The sequence below is a fragment of the Polypterus senegalus genome, chromosome 16 (genome assembly GCF_016835505.1).
Source record: "Polypterus senegalus isolate Bchr_013 chromosome 16, ASM1683550v1, whole genome shotgun sequence".
NCBI lineage: Eukaryota > Metazoa > Chordata > Cladistia > Polypteriformes > Polypteridae > Polypterus > Polypterus senegalus.
This window is the reverse complement of record NC_053169.1, coordinates 48,974,466-48,993,783: the sequence shown is the minus strand read 5'-3', so window position 1 is coordinate 48,993,783 and position 19,318 is coordinate 48,974,466. Positions and strand designations below refer to the sequence as shown.

The 19,318-nt window shown below is 45.2% G+C and overlaps 1 protein-coding gene across 1 annotated transcript; it reads left to right on the top strand.

The window, feature by feature from the left end:
* The first annotated feature begins 12,470 nt into the window (after positions 1 to 12,470).
* Positions 12,471 to 18,861, top strand: LOC120516643 (5-hydroxytryptamine receptor). Its single transcript, XM_039738457.1, has 3 exons — positions 12,471 to 12,843; positions 13,975 to 14,135; positions 17,507 to 18,861. Exons 1-3 carry the CDS (start codon positions 12,681 to 12,683, stop codon positions 18,731 to 18,733), a joined length of 1,551 nt encoding a protein of 516 aa, XP_039594391.1. The 5' UTR covers positions 12,471 to 12,680; the 3' UTR covers positions 18,734 to 18,861.
* The last annotated feature ends 457 nt before the right edge of the window (positions 18,862 to 19,318 follow it).

Below are 19,318 nucleotides of genomic sequence, written 5' to 3'. Positions count from 1 at the left end.
TGTTGGATACCCCAGGGGCCGCTAGATGGAGTTGCAGGGAGGAGCAAAGAATATTATTTGCCCTGCGACCCGGAAGTATGTCTGAGTCACATGGACTGAGGGTTCAGAAGCACTTCTGGGTCACGGACTATAAAAGGACTGTGGCAGCTCCCAGATGGCGAGCTGAGCTGGGTGGAAGGGTGGCAACTCGTCTGGGAGTGGTGGATTGTTTATTGTGATTATTTTGGTGTATTGAATGAGTATAGTGGAGGAGAGGGTGCTTTGTGCACTGTGCAGAATTAATAAAATCTACTTTTGGACTTTTATCTGGTGTCTGGAGTCTTGGACAGGGGTTTAAGGGAGCGATAGTGCCCCCTATCTGTCACAATATATATACTGTATATATATATCTATCGCTCTCATCTCACTGGACTTTAAAGTGTCTCTCCGGGAACATCATGTCTTGTCTCTCTTCCAAAGATAAGATTTCTTTTTATTATATATATATATATATATTGTAACGACCCGGCAGCAAGCGCTGGAGTGACGCCGTATGGGTAATTTATGTAAATAGTTTGTGGGGAATTTATGGGTAATTTATGTAAAGCTTATTGTTGTGTCGAAATTAACTTAGTAACCTAATTGTCTTTCTTGTTGTAAGTGTTGTATGTGTTTGTGCTCAATCAGTGGGGTGGGTTGGGTTATCGCCGTCCGGGGTTGTTGTTATTGTAAATAGTCACCATCAATGAGAAAGATGGCTCTGTAAATGACCTTGACCATGGCTATACAATGAGTTTTAAGCTTTGTTTTACTGGCTATCTGTTAATAAAAAGATACAACAGGACAGAGCTGTATCATTGCTAAGATTCTATCTAAGCAATTATTGCCGAGACACTCGGAGTCGTGCGGTGTATGGGACACGAGTGCTCGTTATCTAAAGAGCTGGGTGCAGCTGCGTGCATAACACTGGCAATCTGCTAGCCGACAGCTTGGGAGAGGTGCACGCAGAGTTGGCTCTAAAATCTTTAAAGACTCCACCACGGGTCGCTACATTGGTGTCAGAAGTGGGAGACCAGGCTGTTTAGAAGACGCCGTTATGGAACAGAGTCTTGAAGAATTAGAGCGTGCCATCTTAGAGAACAGCGTTACGTTAGAGCCTGATCAGCGGAGCTGTGCGGAGAAAATAGGCAGACCGGCCTGATGGTGCCAGTGTTCCCGGACAGTGTTGCGATCTTCTAAGCACGGCCAGAGTGGGCCGTCGGCTGCCGCAGCGATACCCCAGGTTACCAGTCGGCCGGTCCTCTTCTCACGGTCACCTGCTAAGCTGCCGCGATACAGCGGATTGACGCCCTTAGAGCCATACCTTGCACAAGTGGATCTGGCCGCGATACACAATGAGTGGAACCGCGAGGAAGCTGCGACACACTTGGCCCTTGCCTTGGAGGGTCCCGCACTTCAGGTACTCATTGATCTGCCATCGGAAGAGTGTCGTGATCTTCAGGCTCTCACCGCTGCTCTCACCCGTCGCTTTGGACAAAGAACCTCAGCAGAATGCAGCAGAGAAAAGCTGACTAGCCGACGTCGGCGTGAAGGTGAGAGTGTAGGAGCCTTTGCCGCTGACATCAGGGTATATACACGAAAAGGTTACCCTACTTTCTCGACAGCAGCGAGGAGGAACTCAGTCTTCATGCTTTCCTGCGGGGCCTCACACCAGAACGTCTTCGCCAGCATGTCTGTCTATCGTCACCCGAGATTTGAGCGAGGCACTACGAGAGGCTGAGCGGGCTGAAGAGGTACTACAGGCTGAGTCACCGACAAGACGAACGCCACGCCCGAGTCGACTAACAAGAGCAGTTGAACGAAGGGCGGAAGGGGACCCGTCTGAGGTAGTGGAGGTCAGTCGCCCAACCAACATCAACCCCCCGACAGAGACAACGAGTAGACTGCTGTTTTCGATGCGGAGAACCAGGGCACTTTGCCAGGGATTGCCCTGCCCCAAGTCCTTTGCCTCGTACAGCATCACCGCAGGGAAACGACATCGGGGTGAGGCCGTGAGGGACCCTCGCTCCGTTTTTCAGCACCCCTCCACAATGACTGCTTTAAAGTTGGGCGCTGTGGATTTTCCACTGGACTATACCTAGACTGCACTATTGACGGACGGCCATGCAGTGCTTTAGTGGACACGGGGTCCACTATTTGTTTGCTACAAAAGGAGTGTTGCCCAAACCGCTGGTCTTCTTCCAGAGGGCTGGACCCCCACAAATAGCGAACTACGCACTGTTACGGGTGAACGGACAGTAATGCCCGGAAAGAAACTGTTATCTGTGTTGGTAGGGACGAGCCAGACCAACCACGAATTCTGGCTTGCGGACATTAAAGACCAGTGCATTATTGGGTTGGACTTGTTGGCCCACTGGGGAGCACGTGTTGATGTGTCAAGGGCCGTCCTTTGTTTGGGTAATGAGACTGTGCCGCTCCGGTCGGGCTGGAACCGTCCTGGAAGGACTGCCAGAGTGGATTCACCTGGACACCACTGCTCACCGCTCCCAACCATTGTTTGAAGTTGCAAGGGTTCAAGAGAACCCCAGGAGAGTATTGCTGGACAGTCAAATTCATCGCACGACCCCCATCAGCTGAGACGGTTGCCGCTGTGGAGGAATTGGGCCATCAAGTGGTGAACATCTGAGCACGCCACAGCAGGAGCAACTCCAGAAATTACTGAACGACTTTGTGGACATTTTGCGGCTCGAGAGGAGGACTGCACCAGAACCTCGTTAGTAAAACACCACATTGACACTGGCCACGCCGCTCCCATTCGTTTGCGCCCCCACCGATTGCGTCTTGCAAAACGCCAAGCTGCCGAAGAATTGATTCGCGAGATGGTAACCAACGACATTATTGAGCCTTCGGACAGTCCCTGGGCCGCACCCATGGTCATGGTGCGGAAGAAAACGGGGTTGGCGCCTTGTGTGGACTTTCGTAAATTAAATGCAGTCACTCGAAAAGACTCTTACCCACTGCCCCGCATCGACGATGCATTGGACTATGTGGCTGGATCCCGTTGGTTCAGCACCTTGGACTTGCGCAGTGGATATTGGCAGGTAGAACTGGCAGCAGAGGACCGACCCAAAACTGCATTCACCATCGGACAAGGGCTGTGGCAGTTTAAGGTAATGCCGTTTGGACTTTGTAATGCACCGGCCACTTTTGAAAGACTAATGGAGCGGGTCCTAAAAGACATTCCCCGAACCCGTTGTGTGGTCTATTTAGATGATCTGTTGATTCATGCCAGAGACTTTGACCAGGCTGTGCACAATTTAAGGGAGGTCCTGACCGCCATTCGTAGCGCCGGGTTGCGGTTGAACCCTGAAAATGCAATCTTCTCGCCCGACAGACCCAGTTTCTAGGGCACGTAATCAGCGAGAGTGGGGTGGCTACAGACCCAGCAAAGGTGGCTGCCGTGAGCAACTGGCCCCACCAGCCAACATCACCGAACTGCGGAGCTTCCTGGGTTTAGCCTCATATTACAGGAGGTTTGTAAAAAACTTTGCAACCATTGCCAGCCCCTTGCACCGACTGACGAGTAAGGGCCAACAGTTTGGGTGGACGGAGGACTGCACAGCCGCTTCCAACAATTAAAGGCTGCCCTCGTCAGCGCGCCTGTCCTGGCGTACCCTGACCCCAACCAACCTTTTGTGGTGGACACTGACGCTAGCAATGTGGGGATTGGGGCCGTGCTCTCACAGAAGGGGAGGCTGGAGAGAGTGGTAGCTTATTACAGCTGCAGCCTCAGTCGACGGAGAGAAATTACTGTGTCACTCGGCGGGAACTGTTGGCAGTGATCCTAGCGGTACGGCACTTTCGGCCCTACCTATTGGGCACTAGGTTCACACTGCGGACTGACCATGCTAGCCTCACCTGGATGTTGAATTTCCGGCAACCAGAGGGCCAGGTGGCAAGGTGGATGGAGATTCTACAGGAATATGATTTCGAGATACAGCACCGACCGGGCGGCAGCATGCCAACGCTGATGCCCTCTCCAGGCGTCCATGCCTCAGCAATGAATGTCGATATTGCCGCCGACAGGAAGAAAGGGGTCTGGGGCCATCGTCAGCATCCGCAAGGATAGATGACACTGTTGGAGTAGGGGAGCCGTTCACTATTGACCAATTGAGGCAATTACAGGCGACGACCAAGCGCTAGAAAAGGTAAAGGGCTGGTTGGAGACACAAGAACGTCCCGACTGGCAAACCGTGTCTCACAGGGGCCTGAACTCAAACTACTACACTCCCAGTGGGCAACTTGGAGTTGCACGATGGCGTAATCTACAGATGGTGGCAAGCACCCGGGGGGGGAATTGACCGACTACAACTGCTGGTTCCCCAGGCTTTGCGCGCCGAGGTCCTCCGATGGGTCCACGGAGCAGCTGGATCCGGACACTACGGAAACGCTAAGACAGTGCGTCGACTACAGCAGCGGTTTTATTGGCCCGGGTGTCGGCAAGACGCAGAGCTGCATGTCCACTGCTGTGACATCTGCACTGCGCAAAAAGGACCTGGTCAACGTTCTCACGCTCCATTGCAGCAATACCTTGTCGGGGCACCCATGGAGAGAATTGGAGTGGACGTACTGGGTCCTTTTCCTGTAACGGAAGCCGGAAATCGTTTGTTTTGGTAGCAATGGATTACTTCACCAAATGGCCAGAGGCATATGCAGTTCGGATCAGAGTGCCTCCACAGGCTCAAAACTAGTGGATGAAATGTTCACTCGATTTGGAGTTCCGGACGAGCTCCACAGCGATCAGGGGCGGAACTTCGAGAGCCGTTTGTTCAGGGAGGTGTGTCAGCGACTGGGGGTGAAAAAGACCAGAACCACCCCCCTTCACCCGAAAGTGATGGATTAGTCGAGCGATTTAATCGCACCCTGGCCACTCAACTGGCAATCCTGACCAGTCAACACCAGCGAGACTGGGACCAACATTTGCCTCTGGTCCTGTGGGCATATCGGACAGCAGTGCAAGAATCGAGCCAATGCACACCAGCGGGGCTGATGTTTGGGAGGGAACTTCGCACGCCAGTGGATTTGGTGTTTGGCTCGCCCCCTGAGCCTGAGATTGTTGGTGGGCCCGAAATGGATTATTTTAGACGGTTAAAAGAGCAGCTGGACACCGTTCATCGACTGGCCAGGGAGGCCTTGGAGGGAGCTGGAGCTCGCCAGAAACGGGCTTACGACATACGGGCTCATGGCCCGACACTGAAACCAGGGGACAAAGTGTGGGTATTTTGCCCGCAACGGAAACGGGGACTGTCTCCAAAATTAACTCATCATTGGCAGGGACCTGGAGAAATTTTGGACAAAATTTGGGAGGTAGTTTTCCGAGTCCGAATGCCTGGGCGGGCAGACGGGTGGTGCTGCACAAGGACCGTTGGCACCATACCACCCACTGGCCCCGAGAAAGAACGACTCGAGGATACAAGCGGCTCTCCAACCTCCACCCCCGGCGCAGAGACGGACATTGACAGTCTCAGGACTGAGCCTGACCGAATAATGGCACCTCCGGCAGGCGGCGTGTCCGTCGCCGGCCAGGACACTTGCTCGATTTTGTTTGTGATGAGTAGGGTTGTGGGGACACTAACCCTCTTGGGAGGGGGCTGTGTAACGACCCGGCAGCAAGCGCTGGCGGAGTGACGCCTATGGGTAATTTATGTAAATAGTTTGTGGGGAATTTATGGGTAATTTATGTAAAGCTTATTGTTGTGTCGAAATTAACTTAGTAACCTAATTGTCTTTCTTGTTGTAAGTGTTGTATGTGTTTGTGCTCAATCAGTGGGGTGGGTTGGGTTATTGCCGTCCGGGGTTGTTGTTATTGTAAATAGTCACCATCCATGAGAAAGATGGCTCTGTAAATGACCTTGACCATGGCTATACAATGAGTTTTAAGCTTTGTTTTACTGGCTATCTGTTAATAAAAAGATACAACAGGACAGAGCTGTATCATTGCTAAGATTCTATCTAAGCAATTATTGCCGAGACACTCGGAGTCGTGCGGTGTATGGGACACGAGTGCTCGTTATATAAAGAGCTGGGTGCAGCTGCGTATAACGCTGGCAATCCGCTAGCCGACAGCTTGGGAGAGGTGCACGGCAGAGTTCGGCTCTAAAATCTTTAAAGACTCCACCACGGGTCGCTACAATATATACTCAGCAAAAAAACAAACATCCTCTGACTTTCAACTGTTTTTACTTTCAGTAAACTTAATGTGTAAATATTTGTATGAACACTAAAAGAGTCAACACCATAAGACATAAACTAAAAATGTTTCACAATGTGTCCCTGAATGAAGGGAGGCTCAAAATCAAAAGTACCAGTCAGTATCTGGTGTGGCCACCAGCTGCTTGAAGTACTGCAGTGCATCTCCTCCTCATGGACTGGACCAGATTTGTCAGTTCTTGCTGTGAGATGTTACCCCACTCTTCCACCAAGGCACCTGCAAGTGGCTGTAAATTTCTGGGGGGAATGGCCCTAGCCCTCACCCTGCAATCCAACAGGTCCCAGGCGTGCTCAACGGGATTGAGATCCGGGCTCTTCCACTGCGAGGATGATCAGCTGTCCTTCCTGTCTCCCTGTAGCGCTGTCTTAGGCGTCTCACAGTGCGGACATGACAATTTATTGCCCTAGCCACATCAGCAGTCCTCATGCCTCCCTTTGATGATTTCAACCATAGCATGATTGTTGGTGCCACATGAACTGGTTTAAGTATTTCTGTCACTGCTGATCTCCTGACATTTGCAGTCTCTAGTGCAAATTGACTAAAAAACATTCAGTGAGTGGCAGTCCTGAGGACAGAAATGTCTTGTTGATGTGAGAGATCAGAGGAGATTGACCAGATTGGTTTGAGCAGACAGAAAGGTTACGGTAACTCATATAGCCACTCTGTATGACTATGCTGAGCAGTAAAGCATCTCAGAATGCACAATACATCGACCCTTGAGGTGGATGGGTTACAACAGCAGAAGACCACATCAGGTCTCATTCCTGACAGCCAGGAAGAGAAAGCTGAGGCTGTAGTTGGCACAGGCTTGCCAAAACTGGACAGATGAAGACTGGAAAAATGTAGCTTTGTCTGATGAATCCCAATTTCTGCTGAAACACACAGATTATATGGTCAGAATGTGGTTGCAAGAACATTAATCCATGTGCCCAACCTGCTTTGTGTCAAACATCCAGGATGGTGATGGTGTTGGTGTGATGTGTGGGGAAAGTTTTCTCCGCACACTTTGGGCCAATTAATACAGATCAATCATTACTTGAAGGCCATGAACTATTTGAGTATCATTGCCAATCGTGTGTATTAGTTATGGCCACAATCTACCCATCTTCTAATGGCTGCTTCCAGCATGATAAAGCATCAAGTCACAAAGAAAGGTTACCTCAAACTGGTGTCATGAACATAACGATGAGTTTGATGTTCTTCGGTGGCCTTTCTAGTCACCAGGGGCCTCATGTATAAACGGTGCGTAAGCACACAAATGTTGCGTAAGAATGTTTCCATGTTCAAATCATGATGTATAAAACCTAAACTTGAAATAAAACCATGCATATTTCCATGGTACCTCATACCCTGTCGTATGTAAGTTCTCTGCTCAGTTTTGCAGACTGGCAGCACCCAGCGTCAAAGCAGTGCTAATGTTCCTGTGTGGTTATCCTTTCTTTTTTAGATCCACATCCCTGACATGACTTTATAAATACAATGAAATTAACTGCATATTGTTTATTAGTTTGATGCATCTGATTGTAATTAACCTGTAACAATATAATGGTCCACAGAATGGTCAAACTATTCCAAATACCATAACTGCTTTAGCATTGTTACTCTCACTGCACCTCGGATCCCACATCGGATCATCTTTTTCCATATTTCTCTCACTGCACCACTCAGAGTATTTATATCAATGTATCTGAGTGGGGAATCACAGCTGTACAGCAGCTGATCGGAAAGAGAATTATCAAGCACACGCTGCCTCAGCCATGCTGCCTATTTGAACTGCTCCCATATAGCAAACTCTTCAGAGCCTTTCCTGTACAGACTTCACGGCTCAGAAACAGTTTCATCCCAAGAACTATAAACACACTCAATCAGTCCATCAAGTGCTCCTTGTAGAACTGTTTGTACTTATAAGTACAATCACCTCACTGTAAACTTGCACTACAGTTATAATATTACACAACCTGCGCCACTTTATAAAGCGCATATTTACATATAATGATGTTATCCTTTTTAAGATGAAATGCAGCAAAATATGTTTATTATATTATACAGATAAAACTTTAACTTTAACTACATGGTGCCGCAGCGCTAGCGAGCTGCTGGCGCTCCGTTCACGGATTGTTCCTGCCTCGCGCTGTATTCTTGCTGGTGCTGACGCGACACTGGAAGGATAAATGGATAGAAAAATTAAACACGTACTACGAAGATATTTCGATGTTCCTTAAAAGTTTTGAAGAACCGGCGTTCTAAGCTGACAGATGACTTAACGTCTATTACAGAGCTGATTGTGTGGCGATTGGGTATTTGGGAAAAGAAAAGTAAGGACAGGAATTGGAGGTTAGTAGGTTTGAAAGAGACAGTACTGCTGTAATAAAGTATTTCATAGAAGGTTGCAAATGGCGCAGCAAGTATCTCGCGTGAGACATGAACAATCACTGCACCACTGTGTTCCCATGTTTAATAACATGCTTTAACTCCTATCATCATGAAAATTATATCACGAGTACATCTCAGTATTTTAATTATTCAGAGAGCTGTAATATCACGAATGTAATGGATTCTGTGTCCTGTCGGAGGAAGAGAAAGCCCGAGAGCACGTAGTGATTCACACATATAGAGCACATAGAAGATCAAATGCAAAACAAAGCATTTAATGTGCTACTTTAGTTACGATGTGATTGAGAAACTAGTAAATTAAACGATTTTAACATGAAGTTTATGATGTTCTACTTTAATGACAAAATAAACTACATGATTAAAGTGAAAATTTAGAGATTTAAGTTGACATTTCGTGCTTTTTCCCCACTATGTGCCCTTTTTTTTTCTCTGTACTCTAATAAGCTTTCATATGACACTCAGACGGTGGGCTACGACTCGCCTTTTCACGGCGACTTTAATATCTGACAACTTCTTTTTTATTTAGGGCACTGTGTGACTTTGTGAACATGAGCTTTCGCGTTTCTCCGACACACTGTCAGTCGATCATTATCCTTTTGTTGTTTATACCTCTGTTTAAACCAACAAATAGTACGTTTTTCTTTGCTTCTACTTGGTATTCGCTGAAATTCTTCTATTTTCCCTCTTGCTTTTGCCATTACCTTTTCACAGAATGCTAAGCTTAAGGGCTTAGACATGGTTGAATGCCTTTTACCAAGTCCACAAAACATATGTAGACTGGTTGGGCAAACTCCCATGCACCCTCCAGGACCCTGCCAAGGGTGTAGAGCTGGTCCACTGTTCCACAACTAGGACAAAAACCACACTGTTCCTCCTGAATCTGAGGTTTGACTATCTGATGGACCCTCCTCTCCAGGACCCGGGAATAGACTTTTCCAGGGAGGCTGAGAAGTGTGATCCCTCTGTAGTTGGAATACACCCTCTGGTCCCCTTTCTTAAAGAGGGGGGGGGGGCACCACCCCAGTCTGCCAATCCAGAGGCACTGTCCCTAATGTTCATGTGATGTTGCAGAGGCGTGTCAACCAAGACAGTCCTACAACATCCAGAGCATTGAGGAACTCTGGGCATATCTCATCCACCCCCAGGGCCCTGCCACCAAGGAGTTTTTTGACCACCTCGGTGACCTCAGTCCCAGAGATGTGAAAGCCCACCTCCAAGTCCCCAGGCTCTGCTTCCTAATTGAAAGGCATGTTAGTGGGATTGAGGAGGTCTTCGAAGTACTCCCCTCACCGACCAACAATGTCCCAAGTCGAGGTTAGCAGCGCACCATCCCCACCATACACAGTGTTGACACTGCACCTCTTTCCCCTCCTGAGACGCAGAATGGTGTACCAGAATCTCCTCAAAACCATCCGGAAGTCGTTCTCCATGACCTCCCCAAACTCCTCCCATGCCTGAGTTTTTGCCTCAGCAACCACTGAAGCCGCATTCCGCTTGGCCTGCCGGTACCTATTAGCTGCCTGTAGGACTCCTTCTTCATCTTGACGGCATCCCTCACCGCCGGTGTCCATCAATGGGTTCAGGGATTGCCACCCTGACAGGCACCGACCACCTTACAGCCACAGCTCCAGTCAGCTGCCTCAACAACAGAGGCACGGAACATGGCCCATTTGGACTCAATGTCCCCCACCTTCCTCGGGACGTGGTTGAAGTTCTGCCGGAGGTGGGAGTTGAAGCTACTTCTGACAGGGGACTCTGCCAGACATTATCAGCAGACCCTCACAATATGTTTAGGCCTACCAGGCCTGACTGGCATCCTCCTGCACCATCGAAGCCAACTCACCACAAGGTGGTGATCAGTTGGCAGCTCTGCCCCTCTCTTCACCTGAGTGTCCAAGACATGTGGCCACAAGTCCGACGACACGACCACAAGGTCGAATATTGAACTGAGGCATGGGATGTCCTGGTGCCAAGTGCACATATGGACACCCCTATGCTTGAACATGGTGTTCGTTATGGACAATCCGTGATGAGCACAGAAGTCCAATAACAAAACAGCACTTGGGTTCAGATCGGGGGGGTCATTCCTCCCAATCACGCCCTTCCAGGTCTCACTGTCATTGCCTACATGAGCATTGAAGTTTCCTAGCAAAACGAGGGAGTCCCCAGAAGGTGTACCCTCTAGCACCCCCTCCAGGGATCCAAAAAAGGGTGGGTTCTCCAGACTGCTGTTCGGCGCATATGCACAAACAACAGTCAGGACCCATCCCCCCACCTAAAGGTGGAGAGAGGCTACCCTCTCATCTACTGGCATGTACCCCAGTGAACAGGCTTCAAGTCGGGGGCAGTAAGTCACTTGCTCAGTGCCTCTCACTGGGGGCAACTCCAGAGTGGTAGTTTGTCCAGCCCTTCTCAGGGAGATTGGTTCTAGAGTCCACACTCTGTCTGTCATATCTAGCCGGAACTTCTCGACCTCGCGCACTAGCACAGGCTCCTTCCCTTTCAGATAGGTGACATTCCACGTCCCAAGAGCCAGCTTCTGTAGCCTAGGATCGGACTGCCAAGGTCCCAGACTCCGGCCACCACCCAACTCACACTGCACCCAACCTCCTTGGCCCCTCCCACAGGTGGTGAGCCCATGGAAGGGGGACCCATGTTGACTCTTCGGGCTGTGTCCGGCCGAGCCCCATGGGTGCAGGCCTGGCCACCAGGCACTCGCCATCGAGCCCCACCTCCAGACCTGGCTCCAGAGGGGGGCCCCGGTGACCCGCATCCGGGCGAGGGAAAATGCCATCCAAAGTTTTTATTCTTCATGGTAGGTTTTCTGAACCGCTCTTTGTCTCGCCCCTCACCTAAGACCAGTTTGCCTTGGGTGACCCTACCAGGGGCATAAAGCCCCCGACAACAGAGCTCCTAGGATCACTGGGACACGCAAACCCCTCCACCACAATAAGGTGGCGGCTTTAGGAGGAGTCTTCAATTTCCATTTTTCCTAAGTGCAACTATAAAACAGAACTAATATGCATCAGAAATTATGTATAGGTATAGATCCCCTTTTCAGTTACTATGCGGTTTAAAGTATCTGGTGCACACTTGAAACTATCTGGTACTCACTTAAGTATCTGGTGCTCACTTGAAAGTATCTGGTGCTAACTTGAAACTATTTGGTGCTCACTTGAAACTATCTGGTGCGCACCTGTCACGTCGGGGCTCCGTATGAAAGCACCTTTAGGATTGCTGCAGTTTCGTTAGAGTAAGGGCAATGATAATACAGTAAAAGAACTCTGAATGTGAATACTTGGAGGGTCCTTCGGAAGCCTGGCACCCTCTAACATAGAAATTGACTATTTGGAAATCCGTGATTCTTAACTTGCTGCGGTTTTCTTCATTTCATGAACGTGTATGCAACATTGGTCACCTTTGCGCTTTCCAATTTACAATATGCAGTTAGTTTAGTCTTCTAATATTACACTGCTTACCTCTTAGGGCACCCAGTTGACTTAACGTTAAGGATTCATTCCGTTGCACTTGGCTTCTTGCTTGTATGCATTGCCACACCTTCACCTTCATGACATACAAATCTGTTGACACGATGGTGAGAAGCCTTACTAAAACGGAATAATAACTTCATGTAGTTTCTTTTATTCATTCAATAATCCTGGTTGGCATAGACGCCGCCGCCCCTCCCTTCGCAGGAATGAGCTGCAGTCGAGAAGCCAGTGAGCGCGAAGAGTGCGCGCGCATAAGCAACGAGGTCGCGTGCCGACTGGGCGCGCGCACACACACTCTCTCTTCTTAGCTGCGCTCAGAGCCTCTGACAGGATCCAGCGCCAAAGAGATAGTTTAGAAGGCGCTTTCTGCCAGGGAAGGAGACGGCTCTCAGGATTACAAATCTTTGTCTGGCCGAGGTGTGCTTAATTATAGAGGATGCTAAAGAGTAAACTTTGTGTTTGGCACGGAGCGGAACCGTTACTCAAAAGGCTCACAGCACAGCCTTCTGAATTGGCTTGTAAGAAATTACAGAACTACACCTAACATGGACAACGCGTCAGTGTCTCTCTTCCGAAATACATTTGGCAACCAGAGCATCAGTAACTTAAGCGGTACCAGTGATGACCACTCTGGTGCCCTTAATATTTCCACTGGCAAACTCGTTCTGGAAATCCTTATGATCCTCATGGGACTGGGCGCTGTGGCAGGTTTGTTAAGTCATTCTTTGAGTGCTTTGTACTGATTGTCTTTGTCTGGAGGGTTTCAGAAAACAATTTGTCAAGTTACACAGCATATGCAAGGGTAATAGTGAGCCTAAATTTCATAAGACAGGGACAATCCTACTTGTGTCTGTCCAGATCTGTGTGCTATTTTATCCAGTAATGATTTTCCAGCAAAGACTTTTAAACTATTTTATTGCATAGTAAGAAATGGAGCGGTGGTTATTATTGAATATGATTTATAGCCAGACTTGTTTACTTCCAAGCTCGGAAAGCAGAAGTTGTTAACAATGATTCTCCGATATTATGATTACATTATGTCACATCATAGTTTACTGAAACAATCTGATGGAAACACTGACATGTGATAGAAATACACAAACCAAGACAAACAAAGCTAATGGTAATAACAACTTACTTAAGAAAAGTATTTCTCTTTCATGTTACCTTCGCGTGGAGAAAGTGTAACTTTGAAAATATTATTTTCAAAGTAGTATTGAAATTAGTATTTTACTCTGGTTTATTGTCTTTTATTCTATGCAATGCTTTGTATCTCCTGTATTTATTTGTTGAGCATAGGAAAGGCGCTATATAAATAAATGTATTATTATTATTATTATTATTATTATCATTATCATAAAACTATTGATTTAATTTTGAAAACTCAGACCATTATTAATACAATATTCATATTGAGGTGTCAGACACTTAACTGTCTAGGTTCTGCTTACAGGATTCTAAACTGAGCAACATATGTAGTGTTTTTATAATGCTTATAAAAGCAAATATAGAACCCAAATGTTTGCAGTATAATTGTAGGCTATTTGCTACACAATGGCCGTAAAATCAGGTGTTCAGTAATTTAAGGGTCATCTTTAATTTGATAAGTTTTTTTTTTTTAAATGTTTGTGCTGTGTATATATTTTTATATACTGAAATTTATATTACTTTGTCTTATTTCATATATTAACACATTTACTTGAAAATCCATTTAGAACAACATTGGTACAAATACACTTAGTGCTACGAAAGGAACGATGTTAGAAGTGCTCAGCATAAAATAATTGCTAAAATTCTGTACTGCAGCAGAACTAATGGTTGTTTTTATTTGATCTACAGGTAACATTTTGGTAATCATAATTGTTGCAGCCACAAAGAATTTCCACTCTGTGACCTCCGTATTAATTATTAACCTGGCTGTGAGTGACTGCCTTGTGGGAATTGGGGTGATGCCCTTTGTTGCAATGACGGTGATGTACGATGGATGGGTCCAGTACACTGTAAATATATATATATATATATATATTTATATTTTTCATGTGAATTTCCCCTTGGGATTAATAAAGTATCTATCTATTTATCTTTGTTCTGTTTGTTGTCACTTAGACAGTTATTATTGGTATAGGTTATCTGTTTTGATTTTTTACTATTGCACATTTACATTGTTATAATCACAGGTGGATCATGTTAAAGTCACTGGTCACTGGGACTTTTGTACACTTACTTAACTTACACATGCACACACACACTCACACCCACATACAGATTTATTTAGGTGTATATATACTGCATAAAGCATACTTTGCATATGAGAGATTACACTGGCACAGCACCCCCTCTAAATTTTAACTGTACATTTGTTTTCTGCTGATAAACAAGTCTAAACTGTTTTTCCTGTCAGCACCATTGTGAAGAGCTAGTACACTTCACAAGTATCAAAATACCACAAAGAGCGCGTTTTGACCAATATGAGAAAATATTCTCCTTCAAAAATAATGTTAATTACTTCGTTGTGGCATGATTTCATTATGCCACCTGGCAACTAGGAGACCAGATATAAAAACAGGAAGAAAAGCAGAGATTACATCAACTGTCTTAGACAATAAACCTGGATGCACAGGTGGTTGTTTTAAATCTCTTCCTGTATCTCAGAGTCAAGGATATTTCCAAGTCCTTTTTCAAGTCATACAGCTATATGTAACAATATCATATTTATTTGGAGGTTTTAAATTGATGTTTCTTTGTCATTTTTTATATTATATGCCAAGCATAGAGATTGTATTTATTTAAATTGTTAACTGATATAACTTTGATTGGTGTCCATCCCCATAACCAGTTTAAGCTGTTTCAAATTATTGGCTCATTTTCTATTTGCACACCCTTTACTCCACACATTTCATTTGTTGAAATGACAGTTTTTGTCCTGGAGGCCAGGTTGGAATATCAGTTCTTTCATCAACAAACAATATATGTAATTCCATATATTTTGTAGTGAATTAAAATAAACAAAATTGACCTCAATGGGAAGACTGATCTTGATGTAATACTTACACACTCTATTTGAAGAGTACACACTTACTTGAGCTTTTACTTGTAAAGCCAGGGCCTAATTTGACTCAATTAATAAAGAAGTTACATTAAAATGAGCGTGTGTCCGCTCTTAAAAAAGGCAGAGAAAGTTTAACAATCAGACATAAATATCTCAAGGGATTTCAACATATGATGATGATGTGGAAGTATCCTTCTAAAATGAACATACAGAATGTGCAAGCGAATAAGATGTCTTAATTTAAACACAGGTGAAGAAGAGGTCATGGCATGAAAAACAGCAATGCAGGAATAACTTGAATAAGTAAGAATACTGTTATGTGACATGGAAAAGATAAGGTTAGAATTTGCAATGCAGATGATAGACTGGAAAATGGGGAGACTAAGGCTCTTGACCCTGCTATTAAAGTGCTCGTAGGAAAATCTATTGGAAATCTTTATATGTGAAACCGAAATTACTTATACATAAATGCACACACATATATATATATATATAGATAATATGTAATATATACTAGTATGTAAGTAGTGTATGTATATACAGTACACATACACGCAATGTGCTCACTCTAAGTTGGTCCAGAATGATTTAATGTGCTGTAATATTGTGGGGAATGTTTTGTTGGCACCCTTTGATTCTGTTAATACCAATCAATCATCACATGAATTCTCTGCCTATTTGAGAAATTGTTGCTGACCTTTTCATCTCTTCAAACGCACTGTTTCCCCATCTTCTTATGAATACTTCCAGGATGATAATGCACCATATTGTTTCACACTGCGATTGCAGTGGATCTTACAACTGCACATTCATGCTGTGAATCTTCCTTTCTACTACACCCCATAGGTGATCTATTGGTTTCAGATCTGGTGACAGGGAAGGCCACTGATGAACATTGAATTCACCGTCATGTTCTTGAAGCCAGCCTGGGCCGAATTTTACTTTATGGCATTGGTGTATTATCATGCTGGAAGTAGTCATGAGAAGATGGGTAGATAGTGGGCCTGAAGGGATGCACATGGTCAGCACCAGGCCGTGGAATTCAAGTAATGATTGATTGGGACTATTAATGGACTCAAAGTATGGCAACAAAACATTCTCCATACCATTATACCACACTTAGTCATTCTGGACCAACTTAGAGTCCTCTATCAACTTATTTGGATGCTTTTGGGATGCAAAAGGAAAACCCTTGTAGGCACTGGAAGAATACACAGACAGAATGTACATAGACAGGTGTACTGACCTCTGTGACACCATGCAGTCCATAAATTATCCAGCAAAAAGAATAACAAAACGTAACTCTGAAAATTAGGAAATAAGTTAATGACACAATTTATAATACTGTGTAGAACTGTATCAGGTATATAATACAATACTGTATTTGTTGCTCTTAAATGTGTTTTTTAAACCCAGGACTGCATGTTTTGTAGTAATGCCAATTAAAATTTTAAATCTGTTATGCATTATATTAACACTTCGAGTTTTATAGGATGAAGTATGTTTTCATTGTGATAATATGACTTTGTGCTTTGTTTTAAGTAACCTCTTTCTCATCTACATGATTTGCTGTTCTGCCCAAAATATTTTTTGACTGGTTTCCTCAGAGTCTCTCACAACTCCTTCCACCTTTGTCAACCCTGTATTTTGAAGATCACTGAATTCCCCTGTCCCGGTTTTTAATGCCCAGAGCCCAAACACCAACGGAAGTGTCCAATAAAATGAATTCCATAGTGAAGACTGAATTTCTAGCAGAGACACATCCCTTTTAATCGTGCTGTGCCAGTGCATTCTTCTCCAGCTGTCTTTACTCCTACACACAAACACATTACTCGGTATCAGTGAAAATTCTGCAGCTTGTTCTTTTTGAACTGACAAACAAAATAATGTCTATTCTAACAAACTGCAAACAGCCATCTCTTGCAAAGAAGTGTGTATTCACCATCTTGCAAAAAAGTGTGTTGGATGTGGATAACCAGCTCTTATCAAGCTTTGTGGTTTGCACATTTCTTGACAGAGACAAAAATTTCAAAACTCATAAATAACAGTATTAAACAGCCCACCAGTGTCAAAGAATGCACAGACACTCTTTTTTATGGGAGTGTAATAAATTAGTTGGCAACTCTAGTAAAATATTTAGCTTGCGCCACAGCGTTTAATGTTACCTAGGTTTTCTTCCCTTTTATTTTTTAATGTTTTCCTGACAGCCAATGTTTCCATCTCAGGTATACTAAAGTGCTTCTTTACTTTTTCAGGAAATGTAGTTGGTTTGCTAAAGTAATAAATACCAATCGATGTATGTATTTATGTTTATTTTTGCAGAACCTGTGTCTTTATGTTGGATACACATCTTCTTTATACTGCACAGCCTCCGTTTTGACCCTTGCAGCAATTGCATTGGATCGCTACCATGCTATCATAGACTGCTTACATTACAGCTCCCAAAGCACTGTATGGAGAACAGCAGCAGCTGTCATATGGATATGGCTTCAAGCTGCAATAACTAGTTTTCCACCTTTACTCGGATGGAGTAACGTGAGGTATATTCCACAAATGTACAGCTGCTCGGTGGAATGGTCTAACAGCCCAAGCTACACGGGGTTTATGGCAGCCTTTTCCTTTTTGTTTCCTGCTTGTGTGATGATGTTCTGTTACATAAAAATAGTAAGAGTTGCCAGAAGTCACGCCAGAAGGATACATGATATGGAAAATCACCTACAAAAAATTGAACCACATACATCTGAAATGGAGAACCCTAGTTTCTCTCAGCTGATTTACTATGTTAACTTAAAGCTGTTACCAGAATACTATCTGGATGATGCCTCTAGCATTTCAGATCAGTCCTGCCATCTGCATACTTTGAGTCCAGCGAAGAAGCACTCTTTTTCCAGACACAATGCCCACAGCCGGGAGCATCATGGAGTATTTCGACTCTTCCTTGTGATATCTGCCTTTTTTTGTTGCTGGATGCCTTACATTACTGTAGCACTTGTACAAGCAATAGAAGCTGCCACAGCTCGGAAACCCACACAAATCCCACCAAATATCATCACTTTTGTATATTGGCTTGCTCTGTTCAACTCAGTCATAAATCCTCTTCTGTATGCATTACTTAGCAAACGTTTCCGGAAAGCACTCAGAAATCTTCATGAAAAGCTATTAGCTAGGGTGACTGGTCATGCAGGAGAGCATGTGGGATCTGATCTGCCCATTTCCATGCCCACCAGGCAACGAACAGGTTCAAGCATTACCACTGTTTCTCGGGACAGGTGCGGCAGCACCTCAGTATTTTCTATCGACTCTTTTACACCATCTGGTGGCAGAGAACATTTTCATGACTACTTGCCAGGAAATATAACTAACCCATCTTATCCGTCTACACCAGAAAGAGGAAACTCTAAAGAACTGAGTGGTTACCCTGGACAGCTTTTGGAAGTACCTAAAATATCAATGGAAAATGATAGACTTATTGTTAAAGCATCTGCATGTGAATCACAGTCAACTTTTGTATTTGGGCCAATAACAATTAAAGTGGAAGAGGAGTCATGAATTAAGAATTAACCAAACTAATAATCATGGAGCACAGAGCATTACTCAGCTTCACGTGGTATTAAAGTGTAAATAGAGAACTGCGGCGGCACGGTGGGTAGCAGTGCTACCTCACAGTTAGGAGACCCGGGTTCGCTTCCCAGGTCCTCCCTGTGTGGAGTTTGCATGTTCTCCCCATGTCTGCGTGGGTTTCCTCCCACAGTCCAAAGACATGCAAGTTTTTGTTCTTTATTTCACCTTATACAATTTATTGTATTAGGAATTTGCTAGTTTTCACATGCCCCATGGGGTCAGAGCGCAGAGTCGGCCATCGTACAGCACTCCTGGAGCAATTACAGGTGAAGTGTCTTGCTCAAGGGCCCAGCAGAGTAGGATCTCCTTTGGCAGTGATGGGGATTCAAACCAGCAATCTTCGGGATACCAGCACAGATCCTTAGCCTCAGAGCCACCCGCTCTGCCCGCAAAGGTTAGGTGCATTGGCGATCCTAAATTGTCCCTAGTGTGTGCTTGGTGAGTGGGTGTGTGTGTGTGTGCCCTGCGGTGGGCTGGCACCCTGCCCGGGGTTTGTTTCCTGCCTTGCGCCCT

Coding starts and splice junctions, on each gene's coding strand:
- LOC120516643 (XM_039738457.1), top strand. CDS start 12,681: ATGGACAACGCGTCAGTGTCTCTCTTCCGAAATACATTTGGCAACCAG. Junction 12,844..13,974: donor GGGACTGGGCGCTGTGGCAG/GTTTGTTAAGTC, acceptor TTTGATCTACAG/GTAACATTTTGGTAATCATA. Junction 14,136..17,506: donor ATGGATGGGTCCAGTACACT/GTAAATATATAT, acceptor TTATTTTTGCAG/AACCTGTGTCTTTATGTTGG.